Consider the following 24,223-nt stretch of genomic DNA (forward strand, 5'->3'; position numbering starts at 1 on the left):
TTTTTTTTTTTTAAAGATTTTATTTATTTATTTGAGAGAGAGAGAATGAGAGACAGAGAGCACGAGAGGGAAGAGGGTCAGAGGGAGAAGCAGACCCCCCGCTGAGCAGGGACCCCCCCCCCCCCGATGTGGGACTCGATCCCGGGACTCCAGGATCACGACCTGAGCCGAAGGCAGTCGTTTAACCAACTGAGCCACCCAGGCGCCCTACCTGTGAACTCTTAACTGAAGATTCCAAACTGTGTGCTGGACATTACCTCAGACTCTTCATATCTGTAACCAAATTCCTTTTTTGTATAACTCTTCTTTACAGAAATAAAAAAAAAACCTCTTGATAGTTATGATCCTGGTTATGGCGTGATTCAAGGCCCTGTATTAATAATCTGTGAGAGGCATTATATCAGTGTTTAACAGTTCAGGCTTTGATATCAGACCTTCACTGAATTTTATCTATTTGCTAGATGAATGTGACCTTGAGCAAAACAAAGTCCCTGCCTTTGAGTTTATATTCTAGTGAAAAACGGACAGATACTTGAGTACTAATAGGCAGTGGTAATTACAGTGGTAGAAAAATAGAGCAGCATGAATAAAGGGAGGAAGTACTGTGGGGTTGGAGCATTATTATTTAATATAGTGTGATTGGAAAGGCCTCTCTGATAAAGTCCTGTTGGAACAGGGAACTGTGAAGTAGGAAATGAATCATGTATTCCAGGCAGAGAGAGTAGCCAGTGCAAGGGCTCTGTAGGAGAAGTTTACCCCTTTAAGGAATAGCAAAGAGACCATTTTATGTAAAGAGATTTGACAAGGGGAAAAGTAGCAGTGTGTGACCAGAATTATTAAGGGAAGAAAGGATCTTGTAGACTGTTATATGAACTTTGATTTTTATTCAGAGAGAACTCAGAAGCCGTTGGAGAATTTTGAGCAGAGGATATAAAGTTTTCTGCCTTTTATTTCTAAAAGATCACCCTGGTTGATATATTGACAGTAGACTGAAAGAGGGATAAGGACAGAAGCAAGATTATCTATAAGGCTGTTAGAGTATAATTCAGGCAAGAGGTAATAATGGTGGTTTGGATCAGGATGTTGTGATGGTGATGATCAGATTCCAAATATGTTTTTTTTAAATAGAGCTATTAGAATTTGCTGAAGGATTGAGCTTTTGGCCACTACACCATATGTGGGATTTTTTTGTTTGTTTCGTTTTGTAGAAAATTTAGAAGATACAAATAGAAAAAGGAATTATCTTTATTTTCTGTTCAGAGGTGACCACTGTTAAAATTTTGATGTATTTTTGTAGTGTGCATCATATGCATAGGCGTAGACACATGGCACAGTGCATGTGTAAACAAACTTTTTAAAAATTAAACTCTATCCGCAAAGTGGGGCTCAAACTCACAACCCTGAGATCAAGAGTTGCATCCTCTACCAACTGAGCCAGCCAGGCACCCCATAAACAAACTTTATATGTAATGAATGTTTTCAGTATCATTAAATATTCACCAGCATTTTAATGACTGCATAATGTTCCATCCTATGAGTGAATTACAGTTTATTTGATTCCATATCAACATGTAGGATGCTTCCGTTTTTTTCCTGTTATATATAGCATTTAAGAGAACATTGTGGGCGCCTGGGTGGCTCAGTTGGTTAAGCGACTGCCTTTGGCTCAGGTCATTACCCTGGAGTCCCTGGATCGAGTCCCACATCGGGCTCCCTGCTCGGCAGGGAGTCTGCTTCTCCCTCTGACCCTCCCCCCTCTCGTGCTCTCTCTTTCATTGTCTCTCTCTCAAATAAATAAATAAAATCTTTAAAAAAAAAGAGAGAGAGAGAGAACATTGTGTTCTTTTAAGTATATGCATGATCAGGAAAATAAATTTCCAAGGACTTTTTGAGACCTGGAAATATTGAAATACTCAAAAATGAGGTCATACAAGCTCATGAAATAGCATCTGTGTTTGCTACCTCTTCGCAAGTCTCTTGGCTTAACAGTTACCATTAAAAATACCTCCAAATCACCCCTTTTGATTTTGATACTAATAAATAATACTTCATCTGAATTTCTTACAAATATTTAGTAGGTACACTGCAGTATGAATAAAAGGATTATTATATGGGCTGGTATACTAGCTTCTGTATTATACTGAGGGGAAAAGAAAATCATTTGTTGACAGTTGGAAATGAATTTTTTAAGTGTTTTTCACCATCTGCGTTTAATTTGTAACTAAGAATTTCTAGAATGTTAGTGAGCCAGTTTTTAATAATGTATTTAAGCTTTAATGACCCATGTTTTGGGTACAGTAATGCTGCTTCCCCCTTTTTTGGTCTCACTTTTTATAGATTGCTTCTATCTTTGCTTTTGCCACCTGTGGAGGTTTTAACGGCAAAACAGAAATTCAAGTGAGTTGTCCTAAAGTTACTGAAAATAAAACGATAACAGCTGCTTTTGGTTATCCATTCAGGTAAGATATATATTTGTTTGTTTTTATGGTTAAAAACGTTTTACTTTCATATTGACTCTTGAAGATTTCCAGCAATTTGGGAGGGTAGAAAATTTTAAAGTGCACACATGCTCGTTTGTAAGTGATCATTGCTCCTCAGACTGTGGCACATGGACCAGTGTCTGTCTGCAAACTGTGTTCCTGGCCTGTGATGAATTAAGTACAGAAAACGAGACTAAGCATTTAGAAATTTTTATATGACCTTGCCTTGACATTTGTATTCTGTCATCCCACAGTGAATTGAAAATTTAAAAACAAAACAGAGACTGTTCTATCACCTTAGTGTGTGAAGCCATGATGTGGAAGCAAGCACAGCTTCAGAAAATTCAAATTTTCTCGTGTATTTGCAATTACTAAATAATAGGCTTCTTTATATCGTTTTAAGACATGTATTTAAAGCGAGGAGTTTGTGTTTATTTTCTTAGACTAAAATGAATATTTTGTGAATTTTTCTGTTTAACTTCAGTGTTTATTGAAGTTTATTGAATATGTTCTGTGTTTAAGCTATGGTGTAAATCTTCTTCCATGTACTACTTACCTGACTTCTCTAGGACGCGAAATTTCTATCCATTGAGTTAGAAATCTTACCTTTAAAGGTTGTTTTGATGATAAATAAACCCTTACACTAAAAATATGTCAGATAGCAGGAGCCTGGTTACGAATCATTGCCTCTCCATTTCCCAGCCCTTCTCTTATAAAGTTCCTATATGAGGAACTGTTATGGCACATTTAGTGATAAGGGCTTTTGCAATTTATAGGTAAGGAAATTTAAAAACAGTCTAAAGTTAGCAACTAATTAATCTAGGGCTAAAATGTGAATCATGATTGGCTCTCCTGGTGCTAGTGACACATACTCTGCCTCCTACAATGGAACATCATGTCTCAGATCGCAGACTGTTTTGTATCAGCGCTTAATCTGCTGAATTCTTCTTGCAGGGAGATAGTATGTGGATGTTAAAGTGTTTAATGCAATCTATATTCAGTCTATCGTAAACCAATTACAAGGCATAATTCATGTACATTTCTTAGGAAATTTTTAATTTAAATATTTGAATGTTCCCCTTTTTTTCCCCCAAAGGAAAATGTAATATATTTGGGGAGTGTTTTTTTGAAATGTCATTTCAGTATTCTACTTACGTATTTCTATCTCTATTGGGAGAGTCCAAGTAATTCACAAATTTATTTGAGCCTTTTTTTAATAGGTTGAATGAAGCATCATTTCAGACACATCCATATGTAAACGTGTGTGATGTAAATTGGAAAAGTTACGTCCTTATCGGAGATTACTCTTCTTCTGCACAATTCTATGTTACGTTTGCAGTCTTTGTCTTCCTGTACTGCATCGCTGCTCTTCTGCTCTATGTTGGTTATACAAGCCTGTATCGGGATAGTCAAAAACTTCCCATGATTGTAAGTAAACACTTTATTTTTGTACAAAAATCATTTGTATAAGTGTATGTTATATTTGGAGTTAAATATAGATTTTCTTAAACTGGAAATGAAAATTCTTGGCATAAACCAGGTAAACATATTTTGATCTATGTTTGCCATGAGGTTGAGCTTTCTCTGGTTGTCACATTGAACCTAATTCTTTGAGCCAGTTGGCAACACTTCCTCTATACTCTAGGGAATACAGAGGTCTGTCTGTTTCTAAGTCTTACTTTAACCTGGAAAGATCTCAAACGTATAGAGCATATTAGATTGCAAGTAGAGAAATTAAGTAGAAATTAATGCCTTTAATTTCAGGAATTGCTGACCATACTAGTAGTCTCATGATGGTGTTCTTACTTCTTACCTTTTTTCTCTTTTCTCAAAGACCCCCTTTATGTCTCTTGCAATGTTTTATTGAGCTTAATAGTATCGGAAATCAGCAAACTATGGCCCACAAGCCAAATCTGATTCATTGTGTTTTGGTTTTGTTTTTTAATAAAGTCTTGGTTTTTTGGTCTTTTGTTTTAGAACACAGCCATACCCAAACATTTCCATACGGTCTATAACTGCTTTCATGTTACAGTGGCAGAGTTAAGTAGTTGTGAGAGAGACCAAACATATTTACTGTCTGGCCCATTTCAGGAAAAGTTTGCTAACTCCCGGTCTGTATTACTAAATTCTTTACTTTAAAATCTGACCCAGATAATTCTATAAGAATTAGAGAATTCTCACTAGTGATGTTCATGAACTAATTTTGAATCTTGGAGATGGCAACAAAGGATTTGGATTTGAAGTCCTAACATCTTTCTTGGCTTCAAAGTCTTCTGAGCTAGAAATAAAAATAATCTGAGATTTAGGTAGTAGAATCTCCTCTGGATTATTGGTGCAAATGCAGAGATAAGCCATGGTTTTAAGCTAGGTGTCCACAACAAAAGAATAACTACAAAGGCAGTATTAAGTGTTATTGACTTGAAGGGAGAACAGAGGTGCTTTTGAGATACCGGTCATTTATGTCTTGAGAAAGCACTGTCATCTGCTGATTATTTGTGAAGCTACTTTAAAGGGAAGGCTAGTTGGGTATGAAGAAATTATTAATTAAGATAACAGGTTTTATTTATTATTTATTTTTAATTTTTGCTGCCTGGATCATAAGAATACAAATGGTAAGTAAGGAATAAAACCACCTGCTAAAATTCTTACTTATTTTGTTTCTTGTTTCTGAGAAGAGATTCTTAAACCTGACATTTTCATAAAATATTTTCTTAGATGTCTTTCAAACAGATAGACATCAACTATTTTATTTTGCAGTGCTTAATCAACAGGAATTACATATTAAGAATCTGTAACTTCTGTAGACTTTCCAAGACTTACTTAAAAAGGAACGGTAGAGGGGTGCCTGGGTGGCCCAGTCGGTTAAGCCTCTGCCACCAGCTCAGGTCATGATCTCAGGGTCCTGAGATCGAGCCCCATGTCAGGCTCCCCACTCAGTGTTCTCCCTCTCCCTCTGCACCGTTGGTGCTTTCTCCCTCTCTCTCAAATAAATAAAATCTTAAGGAACTGGAGTGCTGGGTGGCTCAGTCAGTTAAGCATCCAACTCCTGATCTCAGCTCAGGTCTTGATCTCAGGGTCATGAGTTCAAACCCCGCATTGGAGGGGAGTTCAAGCCCCCCACGGAGCCTACTTTAAAAAAAAAAAAGAATTATAATCATATAGATACTGTCTTTGGTTAAAATTCTTTATAATTTAAATACTAAATGAAGACAGTTCTTGCCATTTTCTCATTCTCCCAACAAACTTTTTTTTTTTTTTTTAAAGATTTTATTTATTTACCTGACAGAGACAGCGAGAGCAGGAACACAAGCAGGGGGAGTGGGAGAGGGAGAAGCAGGCTTCCCGCCAAACAGGGAGCTGGATGTGGGACTCGATCCCAGGACCCTGGGATCATGACCTGAGCCGAAGGCAGCCGCTTAACGACTAAGCCACCCAGGCACCCCAAACTTTTTTTTTTTAAAGATAGATTGATTGATTGATTGATTTGACAGAGACAGAGAGAGCAGGAACACAAGCAGGGGGAGTGGGAGAGGGAGAAGCAGGCTTCCCGCGGAGCAGGGACCCTGATGCGGGGCTTGACCCCAGGACCCTGGGATTGTGACCTGAGCCGAAGGCAGACGCTTAACGACTGAGCCACCTGGGCGCCCCATCCCAGCAAACTTTTAAGTTAACTCTAGCAATGAGCCTTTTATTTTTCATATTTTGTTTGGTAAACTATTAAAAATCACACTTTCTAAGGCAGCATCTAAATCTATATTTTAGAGGGTTTTTCTGTTAAAACTATAAAACTGATCTAGGTGCATCATTCAAAAGTCAAAAGAAATTTTCCATCTCTGGAGTGATCGGTTAGTGGTCATGGAGAGGTAATCCAGAACTAGCCCTTTAAATGTTTTTTTGTTGTTGATATAATATATAAAGGATGCTTCTTGTCTGTAAAAATTCAGGTTTCTAAATTAAATTTTGAATTCTACTTTTAATTTAACCATATAAATATAAAAAAGTTTTCTTGAGATACCCAAATTTAAAATATAGCCAAGTAGGACATTGTTTTTTTTAAAGTACTCTGTTAATGAGGACATGCCTTTTTGGCAATGTTCTCAATTCTCTACTAAGGTATTTCTAGGAGCATTTCAATTGTGGCATTTAAAATCAACTTCCCTTTTTAAGTAAATGTAGCATTTTTTTGGTTTTAAATAGCAGGAACTTAAGGGTTCTAGGCCATGTGGAGAATCAGAAATATCCAAAAACCTGAAACCAAACAAAAATAAAGTATCCCAAATCCTAAAAATCTGTTATGAATCCTATCCCAACTCATTGGTGGGAGCAGGGCTGCCAGAGGCAGCTACGGTTGTGCATTGCAGAACTGCGGGTGGGCCACACCCTAAAAACAGAGCCCTGAGTGGGACAGAGATGATCTTCAGAGGCCCTCATTTCCCCTGCGTCCCCTCACCCTAAGGTTACTATGTGCATCATTTTCAGAAAAGTTCCCTGCTTTTGAAATATAAGAATGTCATGCCAGCTGCAAAGTAGATTTAAAGAGCATAATCAGAAAAACACCAGGGTGTTTTTTAATTAAGAAGTTGGAAGGAAGAAACCTGGAAATTACAAGGATTTGACATATATGGGTCAAAGCTATGAACTTCAGCCCAGAGAGAACTTGTTTAAGATGTGATAACCTTATACTATTTATCAGTTCTCCAGAAGGCATTGTGTTTCTAGCAAGTGTTTAGAAAATACCTGCAGCAAAAGTGCAACCGAGTGCAGAAGTGAAAGGAGAGTACCCCCCCACAGTGCAAAACATGGAAGCCATATTTCTGTACTTTTTTCTTTGATCTGCATTTTTTTAAAAGAATACCAGGAGCAGCGGAAAGCTCAAATGCAAAATGCAAATACCTCCATCTTTGTAAAATTAGTCATTGTTTTTGGTTCTCTGATCACAAGGCATGTATTCATTGCCGTCTTGACCTGGTGGACAAGCTATATATAGGAGAGTTTCTATATGTCATAAGTGGTTCCTGGTGTTTAGTCTCAATAAATGACTAAAAGCTGGTTGGAAAAAGTAATTAAAAACCAATCAGATTTATTGGGGGGCAGGGGTTGGGGAACCACTTCTCTTATAAGCTCCAAAACCCATTTCTGAGCTTTCAGAGATTTTTGCTGCAGATGTGTAAGAACTCATAGCTTTGGGCATACCTGAATGCTAAGAATACATAACATTAAAAGATATAAATTTTACATTATTCCCACTTTTGTGGTTAATTTAAAGGAAAACTAAACAACGTGGGACTTATACTTTATATTATACAAATGCATTCTTTAAAAAGTCTTCGTTAGATTTTTGTAACCAACGCTAGTTAACAAAATTTTAGTTGCCCAGCTAGTTAACAAAATTTTAGTTCCCCAGCAGAATAGATTGAGTAAAGAGAATACATTTTTTTCTTTCTTCATCTTACTCAATGAGAAACTATCCAGAATATTTAAAACTTTAGTCCTATTCTTGGAAATGTAATAAATAGCAAAGACTGTAGTAGAAAATTACTAGTGAGAGGATGTCTTGAGAGATTATTATTTTTTTTGTCCTTAATATAATGAGTATTCTTGAAATTTTAGGGTCATGAATTTTAAAAGAAACAAGTCATTCTGGATGCGTGCTTTTCACCATTTCATTATCCAGATCATGGACAACTAGATATTTTGTTTTAGTTTTTTATTTTAATTCCTTCCAGTCATGGGGAATTAGATTTAACTGAAGTTAGAGTTTTGCCAGAATAGTATGAGAAAGCAGAAGAAGGTGAGGGAGTTGTGTGTGTGCAAGGGGTTGTAACAAAGGACCTTAGAATAAAATTAAGGGGGAAATGAGAGCATGAGTGAGGCTGAGAGACAGTAAAAAAGTGGTAAAATCAGATTGTAGGTCTCAGTGGGGCCAAAGGATTTTTGAAGTTGGGGTGCCTGAAGGAGTGTGTGCTGGAAAGAGAGATGATACTGGGAAGTAGGGGGAGTGAAACTGGGATTATGAGGGGATAGAGTTATTGGTGATAACAGGGTTTGAGGTGTGATCCTGGGAGTGAGTGGCTTAAGTCGAGGCTGTGGTGACGGCTAAGTGAAACTGATTTCTAGTGTCAAAATCTTAGACTGCTTAAGTAGATGATTGAGTCTCGCTCACTGCTGTAGCTCAGGCAGTGTGCTAGTGATGATAAACAGCAATGTGTACAGTGCTGATTATGGCCTTTTTTATAAAGTATGTCATGTAGGCCATTTCTCAGTACCATAGAGTTCAATGTGATCTCAGTTCCTTCATCATGGATTTGAAGTGTAGTATTTTTAAATTAACTCTTCATTATTAACTCATACTTATTTTTGCTTTAGGACTTTGTTGTTACTCTTGTTGCCGCTTTCCTGTGGTTGGTGAGCACTTCAGCCTGGGCTAAAGCTCTTACAGATATTAAAGTAGCTACTGGTCAAGGCATTGTCAAGGAACTTGAGCCTTGTAATCATCAAGACGTGATGTGTTATTTTGGCTCTGTGACTAGTATGGGATCCCTAAATGTATCTGTGGTACGTATGCAGTATTTATAAGATATTTTATTTCACTTAGAAAAACCTTACTAGTGATATAAGAAAGCAATAGTTTTTAATAAATCTCTGGATGAGTATATTGTTTTCATTTTTACTAAGCTATCAGAACCCTAGCTACCAGATAGTCTTTACCTTTATAACAATGAAGAAAAGTTTGTCAGGAAAATTATTACTTGTTAACAGGTTTCAACAAGATCGTGATTGAGTCTTTCTTTTCATTAAAATTGACTAGGCAAGACTTTTACCCGAAAGGCACTAATAGTAGTCACTAACATTTATAAAGACTATGTGTCAGGCATTGTGCTAAGGGCATTACATTACACTCATCTTGTTTAACTTATCCAGTAACCCAAAGAGGAATGTGGGATATAGTATTATCATCTTCATTTTACAGCTGGGAAAAAATGTAGCTTGTGCTTTAATTTGCTCAGGATAACACAGCTAGTAAGTTGGCAAGCCAAGGTGTGGACCAGATCTGACTTAGAGCCCATTCTCTGGTCTGACTTCCTCTGGGTTTATGAAAGTAGTACTTTTATGGTTTCTTAAGTGATCTAAAAAAATTGGTATATATAAATTTTAAATAATATTTAGTCTATTTTACCAAAATACAGATAAATGTATTACTATGTTATTAATATACTGCATATATTATGTTTAAGGAAGTCATTCTGTCTTTTCAAGAAAATATTTTTCCAGTGGATGAAGTCAGCATGCCTTGTAAAGCAATTTGGCCAGATTTTTGTGTTATAACTTTGTGATTTAGTCTTTTTTTGCATTTATATTGACCATGATCTGAGATGGACAATCTCAGAAATGTTGTTTCTGTATGCACATATGCAAAAAATATAAAGCATTTGGCCTTCAGTAATATGATACTACTCTCAAACTCTTTACCCCAGTGTTACATCATATAAATCACTGTTGTTCTTATATTTGGAGGAAAAAAAATACAAAAAAAGGGTAGCTTCAGTTTATTCATCTCTGAGACTTTTATTGTGTCAGATTTGTAACTGGGAAGACTAATTTCTTTTATGTTGACTAATGTAGGATGTGATGTAAAGTTCTTTTGTGACTCCTTTTCTCTTCTGGCTGCAGCTGTTGGAGTAGGAGAGATAGTAAGTAGTAGGGGAGAAAGAAGGGAAATAGGAAAAGATACCCGGGGTGGTTTATAACCATTCAGATGGAGAAAAGTGAAAGCCCCCCCAAGAAGGAAGCATGGATTCCTGTTCCTCTTCACCTGAAAGCACTAAAGTCTAATTACAAAGTAATAATAGGGTTTTACTTACTTTTCTCAAATTCAGTCCCATCTTCTTGGTAATGTTGAGCATGCAAAGATAAGCTTTCTTTTAGTCATAATTTTATATGTTACAGTTTTAGAGATTTTAGCTTTATTTCATTGGGAGCAAGTCATTATATATACACATTTGGCACTGAAATGGAAAGTCTTCCCTTTTTATTCTACTTTATATGTAGTTTACATTTTAACTGAAATAATGGTATACTGCCTAGAAATGTTAAATATTTAAAGGAAAACTAAAGTGAGTATAAATTTTTAAGTAGATACTAGATTTTCATTTTTATTTTTCTCTTTCTTAGATCTTTGGCTTTCTGAATATGATACTTTGGGGAGGAAATGCATGGTTTGTGTACAAGGAGACCAGTTTACACAGTCCATCAAATACTTCTGCTTCCCACAGCCAAGGAGGTATTCCACCTCCTTCTGGAATATAAAGGGAGAAGTACACTGTATGAAATATGTCTATACTATGACCTGTTGCCAACATCTTGAGAAGCATTATTTGTTTCTAATAAAAGTAATGGCTTTTTCAATAAATTGGTGGGTTTAAAATTTTGCTGCTTTTTTATATAAAGCCTGTGCCTTTCCTAGAAATTTAAGATGTAAATGTATTCTCACATGTAAATTTGAAAATTCAGGGGCCTATTATGAGATGATACACATTTTTAAATGCCTGGTTATTTCTTTACTAAGTTGTTTGCCTTCCAAAGTGTTTACACCTTAAGTCTTAACATATATCTTCACTCAGAAAAAAGTTACATTTTCATATCATAATAGGAAGAAAAATCTCTATTTGGAATATACACTACTGTAAGTTTGTACAGATCATATACCTAAGACCTGTCTTTGTTTAAGAAAGCCTTGATTACATAAATCATATTTAGAAAAACATACTTTGTTCAGAATTTGTAGCTGAACATTGTTTATATGTTATGAAAAATTTTTCATTGCAAAGACTGGTTGTATGTTTTATTTCTGTTTTTCTAAGTGACCTACAGTACTTAATAGGTGTACTAAAACTTTTGGGAATGGGGTTTGGAAATTTCTAATAGGTGTATAGTTAATTTAGTGATTCTGTTGCATGAGCTGTAAGCTTCCATTATGCTGGTTGTTTAATAGACTTGCTGTATAAGTAGAAAGAACATGGTTCAGCTAGATATTTTGATATGTACGGGCATTACTCTTAGTGGTATTTGTTTGCTGTCCTTTGTTGCTCATCCTGCTTAAGTGCAGGCTGAGACCTCGTCTCTTTGCAAGTAGAATAAAATAAGCCACCTGTTTTTGTAGACCCTTTCATAGGGTTAAAAAAAAATTAAGATTGCCTTTTACTTTGGAGACATTTAACATTTAGATTCAATGAAGTTGCTATTTTGAGTGTAGCACTGATATTGTGAAAATAAATGCAATTTGGATTTCATGTTTCTTAATGTTCATTCTTATTTCACAAATGGATGATTAAGGAATTATGCATCATAAACAGGAATTTAAGTGAGCTGTATTATGGGTGCACTGCCTTTGCACGCACATTTGGGTATATTCTGAATACAGGGGTTATTCACATTTTGCTTCCTAATCTTTTTGTTGTACAGGGCCAGATTTCTTATTCTTACCACATGATTGTTTATATGGAAGTACATCTTGTTATTGCCTTTTTTTTGTTGCTTTTGTTCATGACAAGAATTGTCAGTATGAGAATGTATATCTTTTATGCAACAAACTTAATAAAGAAGTTAAAAGAAAGAGTGCACTGATTATTATATTACAAAGAAACTTTTATCTTAAAGGCAGGAGCAATGCAAAATGGAATTGATTTCCAAAGTAGGAATCATTTTTTAAGTGTTTGGCAAGAAATAAAAGACAAAAAAATGCTTTGGAGACCCTGGTTCTATCCTTTTTTCTTTCAGTCTTGTTTTTAAAATGCTTATTTGCAAATTTAAGGTTAAGTTTTCGTGATAAACTTTTCTCATTGACTGTCCATTAGGCAGCAAAGGTTCTTGATTAAGAGTGTATTCTCCGGAACCAAACTGCCTGAATTTGAATCTTGGCTTCACCATGTACCAGCAATTAACTTTAGGCAAATTACTTACCTTCCATGTGCCTCAATTTGCTTATCTGAAAAACAGGAATAAGTACTGACCTCAAAGAGTGTTCTTGAGGATGAATTGAGTTAGTAAATGTAAAGTCCTTAGAACCGTGTTCAGCAGTAGGTACTTTATAGATGTTGGCTATGATTACTAACTTTTGGTAGCATCTAAGTCTAAGGTAGACTTAGCCTGGAGTCTCTAGAGCTGGAGAGGGGAATGTGGTGGTCTTGAGCAGAAAGGCAAGATAGATCTCCCTTTATATTCCTCAGAGTCCTGGATGTTTGGGCATTTATTTTTCTGTTGGTGGTAGTTGTACATAAAGTTAATGACATTGAAAGTAAATAGCTATTGAGATTACAGCAAATCCAGGAAGGAGTCTGTTCTGTTGCTCTTTCACTTTCCAATTTTGATTCTGATTTTGAGTCAACACCACAGGTAGCAATTTATAGGATACTTTCCAGGACAGAAGGAGTAAAAGCTTCGGGGTGCCTGGCTGGCTCAGTCAACAGAGTGTGCGACTCTTGATCTCAGGGTTGTGAGTTGGAGCCCCACGTTGGGTATAGAGGTTACTTAAATCTTTTTTAAAAAAAATAAAAGCTTCGACTTACTAGGTGATAGTTTGCAGAGAATTATTTATAAACAGCATCATTACTAATGTTTTTGTGAATTCAGGCCATTTGGATAAGGACCCTTAAAGTAATTTTTAACCGGCTGTAAACGTTAAGGGCAGTGGTGCTTGTGATGTACTTTATGTTTCACACTTAATTTAAACGTTTTTAACTGTGTAGTATTTCAGATAGGTAAGTACAAGAAAATATAACCAAGTCCCCCACCACTATATTGAACAAATGCTAACATTTTGTTTTATTTGTGTCAGATTTGTTGGTTTTGACTTTAAGGAAATAAAACATTACAGATACAGATACAGCCTTTTCCTTACTGAAATACAATTAGATTTGTTTGCACTTTCACTATTACAAGATAGTACCGAAATAAACATTTTTGTGAAATGTGTGAAGGCTCTTCTAGGACTTATCACTAGAAGTGGAACTGTTGGAATGTGAGATAATTCACATTTTCGGTTGTAACTTAGGTATTACAAATTGGTCAGTAAAGCGCCTGTACCAGTTTAGTCTCCCACCAACAGTATGGGGGAGTCCCTGTTGGCGCATATTCTTGCGACTTGATGTTATTGGACTATTGCCAATCTCATGGGTTTGAAATAGTGTCTTTGGTATGTTTCTATTTTGTATTTCTCTAATGCCTAGAGAGGTTCGTGATCTTCTTCTGTATTTATTGGACATTTAGTGTTCTCCTAGTCTGTATTGCCTGTTTATATCTTTTGCCAGTTTTTCTATTGTGGTGTTTCTTTTTCCTGTAGAATTGAGGAGCTCTTTATTCTGGATACTAGTTCCTTGATATTTATATAGATTGCAGATGTCTAATCCCTGTCCATGGCTTGTATTTTCACTTTATGATTTCTGTCATACAAAAGTTTATCTTAACCCTGATTTAACTTTCTTCATGGTTTGTGCTTTTTGTGTCTTAAGAAATTCTCAGTGTCATAAAGATATTCACCTCTGTTTTTCACTTTTAGGTCTTTAAGCCATTGGCAGTGTGTTTTTGTATATAGTTTGAGGTAGGGACCTAATTTTTACATTTTTATATTTTATATTGTTATATTTATCAATACTCATAGTACCCTTTATTTAAAAGTTCATCTTTTAGGGGCTCCTGGGTGACTCAGTCAGTTAAGCAGCCAGCTCTTGGTTTTGCCTCAGGTCATGATCTCAGGGTCCTGGGATCAAGCCCTGCCTTGGGCTCCGTGCTTAGTGGGGAGTCTGCTTGCGTATTCTTTCTCTCTGTCCCTCTCCCTCCTCCTTCCCCCTCCCCCACTTGTGTTCCCTCTCACTCTCTCTCTCTAAAGTAAATAAATAAATCTTAATAAATAAGGGACACCTGCAGTCGATTAAGTATCTGACTCTTGGTTTCTGCCCAAGTAGTGATCTCAGGGTCCTGGGATGGAGCCCCCCCACATCAGGCTCCATGCTCACTTCCTCTCCCTCTGTCCCCCGCCCTCATGCACAGGCATCCTCTCTCAAATAAATAAATCTCTTAAAAAATAAAAGTTCATCCTTTAGTCATCTCTGTCATATGTCAATTTTCCATATTAATTGTAACTCTATAAGCTCTATACCAGCACCATATCTAGCCCTATCTTTCTTTAATTATATGTAACTTCCCAGTAAGAACTGCTGTCTGATAGGATAAGTACCATAGCACCATCATTATTTTTACTCAGTTGTCTTAGCTATTGTGAGCCCTATACTCTTGTATAAATTTTAGGATCATCTGGTCAAGTTTCTAAAAACTTTGTGGGACTTCAGTTGAAAAGAATTGCATTCAATTAATAGATTAATTTGGGGAAATGATCATATTTATAATACTGAGGCTTTGTATTTATGAGCACAGTGTACCTCTCCATTTAGGTCTTTCATGTCCATCAAAGTTATAATTTTCTACATAAAGATTTAGATTTATACCTTTGTGCCTTGTAGCCTTTGTTACTATTATACATAGTAACATTTAAGTTATATTCAAATTATCATTTTCATTGCTGATCTAAGGACTTCTGACTTTTATCTATTGATTTTCTGCATGGTAACCTTTCTAAGCCGCATTAATTTTAATAATTTGTAGATTCTCCTATTATTTATGTGGAAAATTATGCCATATATAAATAATAGTTTTGTTTCTTCGTTTTGTTTGTAAACTAAACCTTTTTTCTCCTATTATCTTTTGCTAATTGTAGTTGCATGGTGATTGTCATTGAAATCTGTGAAAAATAGAAAGTATATGTTCATTTGAAAATATAGCAGCTACCATTTTGTTTCAGGATAGCAAACTTAGCCACAAATTTATACCATCTTATATCTTGGTTATGCTATTAATATATAAAATTTGATCAATATCAACAGTTCTTATGTTGTGGAACAGACAAATTGAAAATACCAGTTAAAGGGCACCTGGGTGGTTCAGTCGGTTAAGTGTCTACAGCCTTCAGCTCAGGTCATGATCCCAGGACTCTGGGATCAAACCCTGCATTGGGCTCCCTGCTCGGCGGGCAGCCTGCTTCTCCCTCTCCATCTACCCTTCTCCCCTTCCCCCCCCAGCTCATGCTTGCTCTCTCTCTCAAATAAATAAAATCTTAAAAAAAAATACTAGTTAAACTGATCAAAATAAGATAATGCTATTACATGGTATATTTTATAATACTGCCATCAGAGTCAGTTTCTTACTGTTACAATTTGGATTTTGCTTGTACAAAAATAGTAATTACAAGTGAAACCCTGCTAGTCAAATTTGAAAAGTATAGTTAATATAGTTTCTTAAAAACAGTTCCATTCAGGTATAATCGACGTACCATAAATGCATATCTAGAGTATACAATTTACTAAGTCTATATGTGTGTGAAACTGTCACCACATCAAGATAATAAGTCTATATACGTCAAATCCAAAATGTTCTCATGACCCTTGGTAAGCTCTCTCACCATCCATCCCACTTATTTCCCAGCAGCCATGGATTTTTGTCTTTGTTAGTTTGCATTTTCTAGAGTTGTATATAAATGCATTCATACAGTATTTATTCTTTTTGTGGGACTTCTTTCACCTAGCATAATTATTTTGAGATCCATGTTGCATATATCAACAGCCCATTCCTTTTTAGTGCTGAGTGTTGTTCCATTGTACACAATTGGTGTATATGTTCACCTGGTAGATATTTGGGCTCTTTCCATTTTGAGGCTAATACAAGTGAAGTTGCTATGAATGTCCACATAAACGGCCTTTTATGGACATATGCCTCTCAGGGGTCAATAGCTAGGAGTGTGATAGCTGAATCAAATGGCAGGATTATGTGTAACTTTTTAAGAAATGCCACAGTGGGGCGCCTGGGTGGCTCAGTTGGTTAAGCCACTGCCTTTGGCTCAGGTCATGATCCTGGAGTCCCTGGATCAAGTCCCGCATTGGGCTCCCTGCTCGGCAGGGAGTCTGCTTCGTCCTCTGACCCTATCCCCTTTCATGTGTTCTCTCTCATTCTCTCTCAAATAAACATATAAAATCTTTAAAAAAAAAAAGAAATGCCACAGTGGTTGTACCATTCTAAATTCTTACCAGCAATGTATGGGGGAGTTGAGTTACTTCACATCTTCAACAACACTTAGTATGGTCAGTCTTTTAATTTTAGCCATTCTAATGGGCGTGGATCTCATTGTGGTTCTAACTTGCATTTCCATAATGGCTAATGATGTGGACCATTTTTTCATGTGCTTATGTGCCATTTGTATATCTTTAGTTAAGTATCTGTTCAAATCTTTTGCCCACTGATTTGTGTTTTTCTTACTGAGTTCTGAGACTTCTTTAGATAGTCTAGACACAAGTCCATTATTGGACTTGTCATTTAATTCTCAGTCTTTCAAAGAGCACAAGTTTTTAATTTGTTTTTTTTTTAAGATTTTGTTGTTGTTAAGTAATCTCTACACCCAACATGGGGCGCAAACTCACAACCCTCAGGTCTAGAGTCGCATGCTCTATAGACTGTGCCAACCAGGTGCCCCACAAGGTTTTAATTTTGATGAATTCAAATGCATCGTGTTTTCCTTATGGATTGTGCTTTTGGCGTTGCATCTGTGAAATCTTTGTGTAACCCAAGGTCATAAATATTTTGTATTTTTTTTTCTCTAGAAGTTTTGCAGTTTTAGGTTTTACATTTTGGACTGTGGTCCATTTTGAGTATAAAGTGTGCATGGTATTGATCAAAGTTAACTTTTTTTTTTGGCATAAGGGTATCCAGTGGTTCCAGCACCATTGAAAAGCTGTCCTACTTCACTGAATTGCCTTTGCACCTTTGTAAAAAAAAAAAAAGTTGTCCATATATGTGTGTCAATTGCACTGTATTCTGTTTCACTGACCCATTTGTCTGTCTTGTTGCTGATACCATGCTGTCTTGATTACTGTAACTTTATAAGTGTTGAAATCAGGTAGTGTGAGTCCTGCAATTTTTTTTTTTCCAAGTTGTTTTGGCTGTTAGAGGTCTTGCGTTTCCATATGAATGTTAGAATCAGCTCAATTTCTACAAAAATGCCTCCTGGGGTTTTGATTGGAATTGTGTTAAGCCTATAAATAATTCAGAAAGAACTAACATCTTATATTGAGCCTTTGACTTGTGAACATGGTATAACTCTCCATTTTTATAGGCCTTTAATTTCTCTCAACAGTGTTTTGTAGTTTTCAGTGTACAGAGTCTTGCATGTTTTGTCAGATTTATCCCTCAGTAGTTAATACTTTTATGCCATTGTAATCATATTTTTATACAGAAATATATTTATGCATATTAATCTTGTATGCTAAACTGACTTACACTAGTAGATATGAACAATCTCATGTTTCCATTCCAAGGTACAGTTTGATTCCCTGTAACAATCCTATTAGCCATCATCATAATCCCAGGAGATCAAAGTGACAAATTCATCATTGGTTCTGCTGAAGCTTCTTCCCTTCATGGGAAGATCACTTTCAAACAGGACATGCTTTTCAGGATCCCTTTTTTAGAGAGGAAAATATTTCATCTGATTCATCCACTGATTAGCAGCCATCAGGGTCACTTTGGAGCCAGAAGAAATGCAGAATCTCTGGCCCCACTCCAGACCTCCTGCCTGAACCTGAATCTGCATTTTAACATTCTTCTGATGATTTGCATGCATATTAAAGGTTGAGTAGCATTGCTTCCTGTCGACAAAAAGCACCATTGCAGATCCTTTACTCCTGGGCAGATCTGAAAAACCAGCTTTGTGTGTAATTTATCGAAAGGAATCTCAAGCCATTATCCCATATAAGGACTATAAAGACTTTTGTGCCCCTTGCTAGGTTGTTTGAAGAAATAGAGGAATTTACATAAGTTTCAGTCTTTTTACAGCATGTATTGATCTATCATCAGAACTGAGAAGGAGGCTATAAGACCCAGGTAGAGATCTCAGATAAGTGAATAGGACCTTAATCACAGTACCATCCTCAAGAACCAGGGAGTGCTTTGCTTTCCCTTGTCTCCACCTCCTTAACCCCACCCTAGACCTCTTTACCCTAACTGCCCCTCGGCTGATGTCTTTCTGACCAAAACCTGCCATCTTCCCCACTGCATCTCTTTCAGCTTATCAGGACTGCTGGCCAGCCTCCTTCCTTTCCTCCCCCATCTCCTCTGATTTAGCTTCTGGTTTCACTTTCTTCCCTACCTGGTGACTCCTCCCTCCTGCCAATATTCTTGACTTCCTTGCCTAGCAGATTCCCAATGGCAGATCATTCTGTCAGCTTTCCCTGGTCCTACCTTCAGACTGCTGAGTTCTGCTGGAAAAATCACTCAGCTGTGCAGACTGATACTACTTTGAATGTCTAGAATTTTGCTGGGTCTCCTTAGCAGTCCTTCCCAGGCAGCTCTCACCCATTCTCCATTTGCATGCGTTTCCTGAGGCTGCTGTAACAAATCGTGACAAACCTGACGGCTTGACACAACAGAAATTTGTTCTCTCTCCGTTCTGGAGGCCAGAGGCCAAAATCTGTTTTCCTCTGTGAAATCACGGTGTCCTCAGAGCTACACTCCCAGGGCTCTCGGGGAGAACCCACTCCTTGCGGTAGTTACTAGCTTCCCTGGGTTGGGGCTCCATCACTCTTAATTGTTGCCTACAGAGTCACATTGCCTTCTCTTATGTGTCTGTGGAATCTCTCTGCCTCTTCTTAAGGGTAATTATGATAGCATTTGGGGCCCACTGGATAATCCAAAGTGATCTCATATCAAGATTCTTAATCACAGCTGCAAAGACCCTTTTACCAAGGTAACGTTTACAAACTCCCAAGGATTAGGATTTGATATTGTTGGGTGGCCATTATTCAACCTACTATACCATCAAAAATAATTCTGTTATGAAATACTACACATATAAAAGTATATGAAAATACGCAGCTGTCCAACCAAGAACCAACGTTACCCATGCCCCTCAGACTCCTTTCACTTCCCCTCCCTGATTGGATCTTCAATTCCAAATGTTGTAGTAATTATTCCTCTTTTTTTTTTTTTTTTTGGTGGCTTTTACATCCTAAATAATATGTGGTTTTGATTGCTGCTTTTGAAGTTTATAAAAACAAATGGTTTGGGGTTTTGGTTTTGGTTTGGTTTCTTTTTTTTTTTTTTTTTGCTTACTTTCTTGGACATTTTTTTTTGGAATTTATCCCTGCCAATGAATTTAGCTGTAGTTTGTTAATCCTCACTAGTATAGTTTCATTGCATACATATACCGAATGGATAGACATTTGGATTGTTTGGAGCTTTTGCTCTTATGAGTGATACAGTGAATTGCTGAGTTGTAGGGTAGATGCCTGTTCAACTTAGGGAATGCAAATCATTTCTCAAAATGATTCTACCAATTTACATTTCCTCTGGTAGTGGATGAGGGAGCCCATTGTTTCATAGTCTTAAAACACTTGGGAGTTGTTTCAATGTTCAATTTTTGCCAGTTTGGTGAGTATGAAATATTTCACACTGGATTTAACATCCCTGATTATGAATGAGGTTAAGCATCCCTTCTTAATGTTCCTTTTCTTCTTTCCGTGAAATTACTATTTTTGTTGTTTCTGCCTTTTTTCTTACTGATCTGTTACAGTTCCATAATACTCTGGATACTATTCCTTTCAGTTATATGTGTCACAAATTGTTTTCCCCCAGGTACCTAAAATAAGAAGTGTTTGCTTTTTTTCTTTACTCTGAAATAATTTGTATAAGATCAGGATTGTTCGTGCCTTGAATATTTCATAGAACTTACGAGTAATATCACTGGGACCTAGAATTCCTTTTGTGGGAAGATAATTTTTAAATCACTGTCTCAGTCTTATTTGTGATTATAGGACTATTCAGGTTTTTTAAATTTTTCTTGAATCAGTAATATTTTGAGGAATTTTTCCATTGCACCTGAGTTTTCAAATTTATTAGCAATTTTATTATTTAAATCTATATGTTACGACAAGCATGCCCACTCTCGCCACTGTTGTTCAACATAGTACTAAAAGTCCTAGCAACAGCAATCAGACAACAAAAAGAAATAAAAAGTATTCAAATTGGCAAAGAAGTCAAACTCTCTCTCTTTGCAGATGACATGATACTTTATGTGGAAAACCCAAAAGACTCCAAAGTCAGTGCACAGAAATCAGTTGCTTTCTTATACACTAACAATGTAACTATAGAAAGAGAAATTAGAGAATCGATTCCATTTATAATAGCACCAAAAGCCATAAGATACCTTGGAATAAACCTAACCAAAGAAGTAAAGGATCTATACTCTAGGAACACAAAAAGATGGAAAAACATTCCATGCTCATGGATCAGAAGAATAAACATTGTTAAAATGTCTATGCTGCCCATAGTAATCTATACCTTCAATGCCATCCCAATCAAAATACCAATGGCATTTTTCAAAGTGTTGGAACAAACAGTCCTAAAATTTGTATGGAATCAGAAAAGACCCCGAATCACCAAGGAAATGTTGAGAAAGAAACAAAGCTGGGGGCATCATGTTGCCTGATTTCAAGCTATATTACAAAGCTGTGATCACCAAGACAGCATGGTAGTGGCACAAAAACAGACATATAGACCAATGGAACAGAATAGAGAACCCAGATATGGACCCTCAACTCTATGGTCAAATAATCTTTGACAAAGCAGGAAAAAACATGCAATGGAAAAAAGACAGTCTCTTCAATAAATGGTGCTGGGAAAATTGGACAGCCACATGCAGAAGAATGAAACTTGACCATTCTCTTACACCATACACAAGGATAAACTCAAAATGGATGAAAGACCTCAACGTGAGACAGGAATCCATCAAAATCCTAGAGGAGAACATAGGCAGTAACTTCTTTGACATCGGCCACAGCAACTTCTTTCAAGATATGTCTCCAGGGGCGCCTGGGTGGCTCAGATGGTTAAGCGTCTGCTTTCGGCTCAGATCATGATCCGGGGGTCCTGGGATCGAGCCCCACATCAGGCTCCTGGCTCAGCCGGGAGTCTGCTTCTCCCTCTCCCTCTGCCTCTCCCACTGCTCATGCTCGCTCTCTCTCTGTATCTCTGTGTCTCAAATGAATAAATAAAATCTTTAAAAAAAAAAAAAAAAGATATGTCTCCAAAGGCAAGGGAAACAAAAGTGAAAATGAACTTTTGGGACTTCCATCAAGATAAAAACTTCTGCACAGCAAAGGAAACAGTGAACAAAACAAAGAGGCAACCCACAGAATGGGAGAAGACTTTTGCAAATGACACTACAGACAAAGGGCTGATATCCAAGATCTATAAAGAACTTCTCAAACTCAACACCCAAAAAACAAATAAGTAAAAAAATGGGCAGAAGACATGAGCAGACACTTCTCCAAAGAAGACATACAAATGGCTAACAGACACATGAAAAAATGTTCATCATCACTAGCCATCAGGAAAATTCAAATCAAAACCACATTGAGATACCACCTTACACCAGTTTGAATGGCAAAAATTGATAAGGCAAGAAACAACAAATGTTGGAGAGGTTGTGGAGAAAGGGGAACCCTTTTACACTGTTGGTGGGAATGCAAGTTGGTACAGCCACTTTGGAAAACTGTGGAGATTCCTCTAAAAATTAAAAATGGAGCTACCCTATGACCCAGCAATTGCACTACTGGGTATTTACCCAGTTCATAGCAGCAATGTCCACAATAGCCAAACTGTGGAAAGAACCGAGATGCCCTTCAACAGATGAATGGATAAAGAAGATGTGGTCCATATATATAATGGAATACTACTCAGCCATCAGAAAGGATGAATACCCAACATTTGCATCAACATGGAAATAAGTGAAATAAGTCAAGCAGAGAAAGTCAATTATATAGTTTCACTTAGGTGTGGAACATAAGGAATAGCACGGAGGATATCAGGAGAAGGAAGGAAAAAATGAAGGGGGGGTGGAATCGGAGGGGGAGATGAACCATGAGAGACCATAGACTCTGAGAAACAAATTGAGGGTGTGAGAGGGGAGGGGAGTGGGGGGGATGGGTTAGCCTGGTGATGGGTATTAAGGAGGGCACGTATTGCGTGGAGCAAACAATGAATCATGGAACACTACATCAAAAACTAATTATGTACTGTATGGTGACTAACATAACATAATAAAATAAAAAATTAAAAAATTAATCTATATGTTAACTGAAGCACATGTAAAATAGGATACAATACCTCAAAAATAAAACAATGATATAAAAGATCAGGCAAAACAAGTTTACCTGTTTGGGATTTGCTCAGCTTCTTAAATCTATAGATTTATATCTTTTGCCAAATTTGGAAGTTTTCAGCCATTATTTCTTCCAGTCCTTTTTCAGCTCTGCCCTCCTCCTCTTCTAGGATGATAATGACATAAATGTTAGATATTTTTGTTACAGTTCTGCAGGTCTCAGAGATCTGTTCTTGTTTTGCTATTTATAGTTTATTTTCTCTCCAGAAAGTTGTGTAATATCTATCTTCCAATTCACTGATTCTTTCCTCTGTGTCTCTGATTCTGCAGTGAGTTCATCCATTGTTCAGGTATTGTATTTTTCAGTTCTAAAATTTCCCCTGGGATTCTCCTGGCTGGCACAGTCAGAAGAGCGTGCTACTCTTGATCTCGGGGTTAGTGAGCTTGAACCCCATGTTGGGTGTTATGATCACTTAAATAAACTTTAAAAGAATAAAATTTCCATTTAGTTCTTTATTTACTGAGACTTACTACTACTTTGCTATTTTTCATTTGTTTCAAGAATGGTTATAATTGCTTGTTGAAGCATTTGTATTAGAACTATTTCAAAATCTTTGTCAGGTAATTCTAACATCTCTATCATTTCTGTGTTCTCATTGTCTTTTCTCATTCAGTTGAAGATCTAACTGGTTCTTGGTGTGGTGAGTGATTTTTACATGAAACCTGGACATTTGGAACATCACATTATGAGACTCTGGTGCTTACATCAGCTTTCTGTTTTAGCAGGCCTCCTCTGACTCTGTTCCAGCAGAGAGAGGTCAGGCCACCTCTTGATCACCTCACATGGGTGCAACTCCAGGCTCCTCATTGTACTTGGCTGGTGTGGGTATTGGTAGGGCCACAGTTTTTTCCTGTGCTGTTTGGCTGGAGTAGAGTGGTTTTTCTCTAAACATTTTCTGTCTTGCTAGACCACCTTTCTTCTTATCCTTTAACTAGACAGAGCCAGCTTTTGCTGGGACTTTTTTTTTGGTCTGCAACCATTGGCATTTCCAGATTGCCAGCTTCTTCAGGTCCAAGTCTGAGATGTATGAGGTAAATAGAAAATCCAGGGAACTCACCACTGTGTTGTGTGTTTCTTGGGTCCCAAGGCCCCTGGCTACTGTTTTTTCATCTTTCCATCTTTCAGAAACTTCTTATGATTGTTTTATATATAATGTACCAGGTTTTTAGTTGTTATTCACTAGAGAAATAGGGAAAAGCACATCTATTCCATCTTATGGGAAGCAGAAATTCTCCTTATTTTCTTATTTGCCAAACTACATTTTTAGTCAGAGGAGGGAAGATCAGTAGAGAAAATGACTGTTCTCCCTAAGTAATTGTTTTCTTCCTGCTTAGCACGATGACCAGATGTGCTGGAACAATAATCAAGGTATAGAAATCATTTTGACATAAATTTTCCTTTTTCCAGGAACTCAAACCAAATAGT

At 36.9% G+C, this 24,223-nt stretch overlaps 1 protein-coding gene across 1 annotated transcript in view; it reads left to right on the forward strand.

Moving 5' to 3' along the window:
* Positions 1–12,093, forward strand: part of SYPL1 (synaptophysin like 1) — a 24,591-nt gene extending 12,498 nt beyond the window's left edge. Inside the window, exons 2-5 of the mRNA XM_035020373.1 lie at positions 2,338–2,459; positions 3,701–3,908; positions 8,847–9,035; positions 10,653–12,093. Coding sequence (XP_034876264.1) covers positions 2,338–2,459; positions 3,701–3,908; positions 8,847–9,035; positions 10,653–10,787 — 654 coding nt within the window. The 3' untranslated portion in view covers positions 10,788–12,093. The remainder of the gene's footprint in view (positions 1–2,337; positions 2,460–3,700; positions 3,909–8,846; positions 9,036–10,652) is intronic.
* The last annotated feature ends 12,130 nt before the right edge of the window (positions 12,094–24,223 follow it).

The sequence above is a fragment of the Mirounga leonina genome, unplaced genomic scaffold (genome assembly GCF_011800145.1).
Source record: "Mirounga leonina isolate KUSES-001 unplaced genomic scaffold, KU_Mleo_1.0 Mir_174, whole genome shotgun sequence".
Lineage (NCBI taxonomy): Eukaryota > Metazoa > Chordata > Mammalia > Carnivora > Phocidae > Mirounga > Mirounga leonina.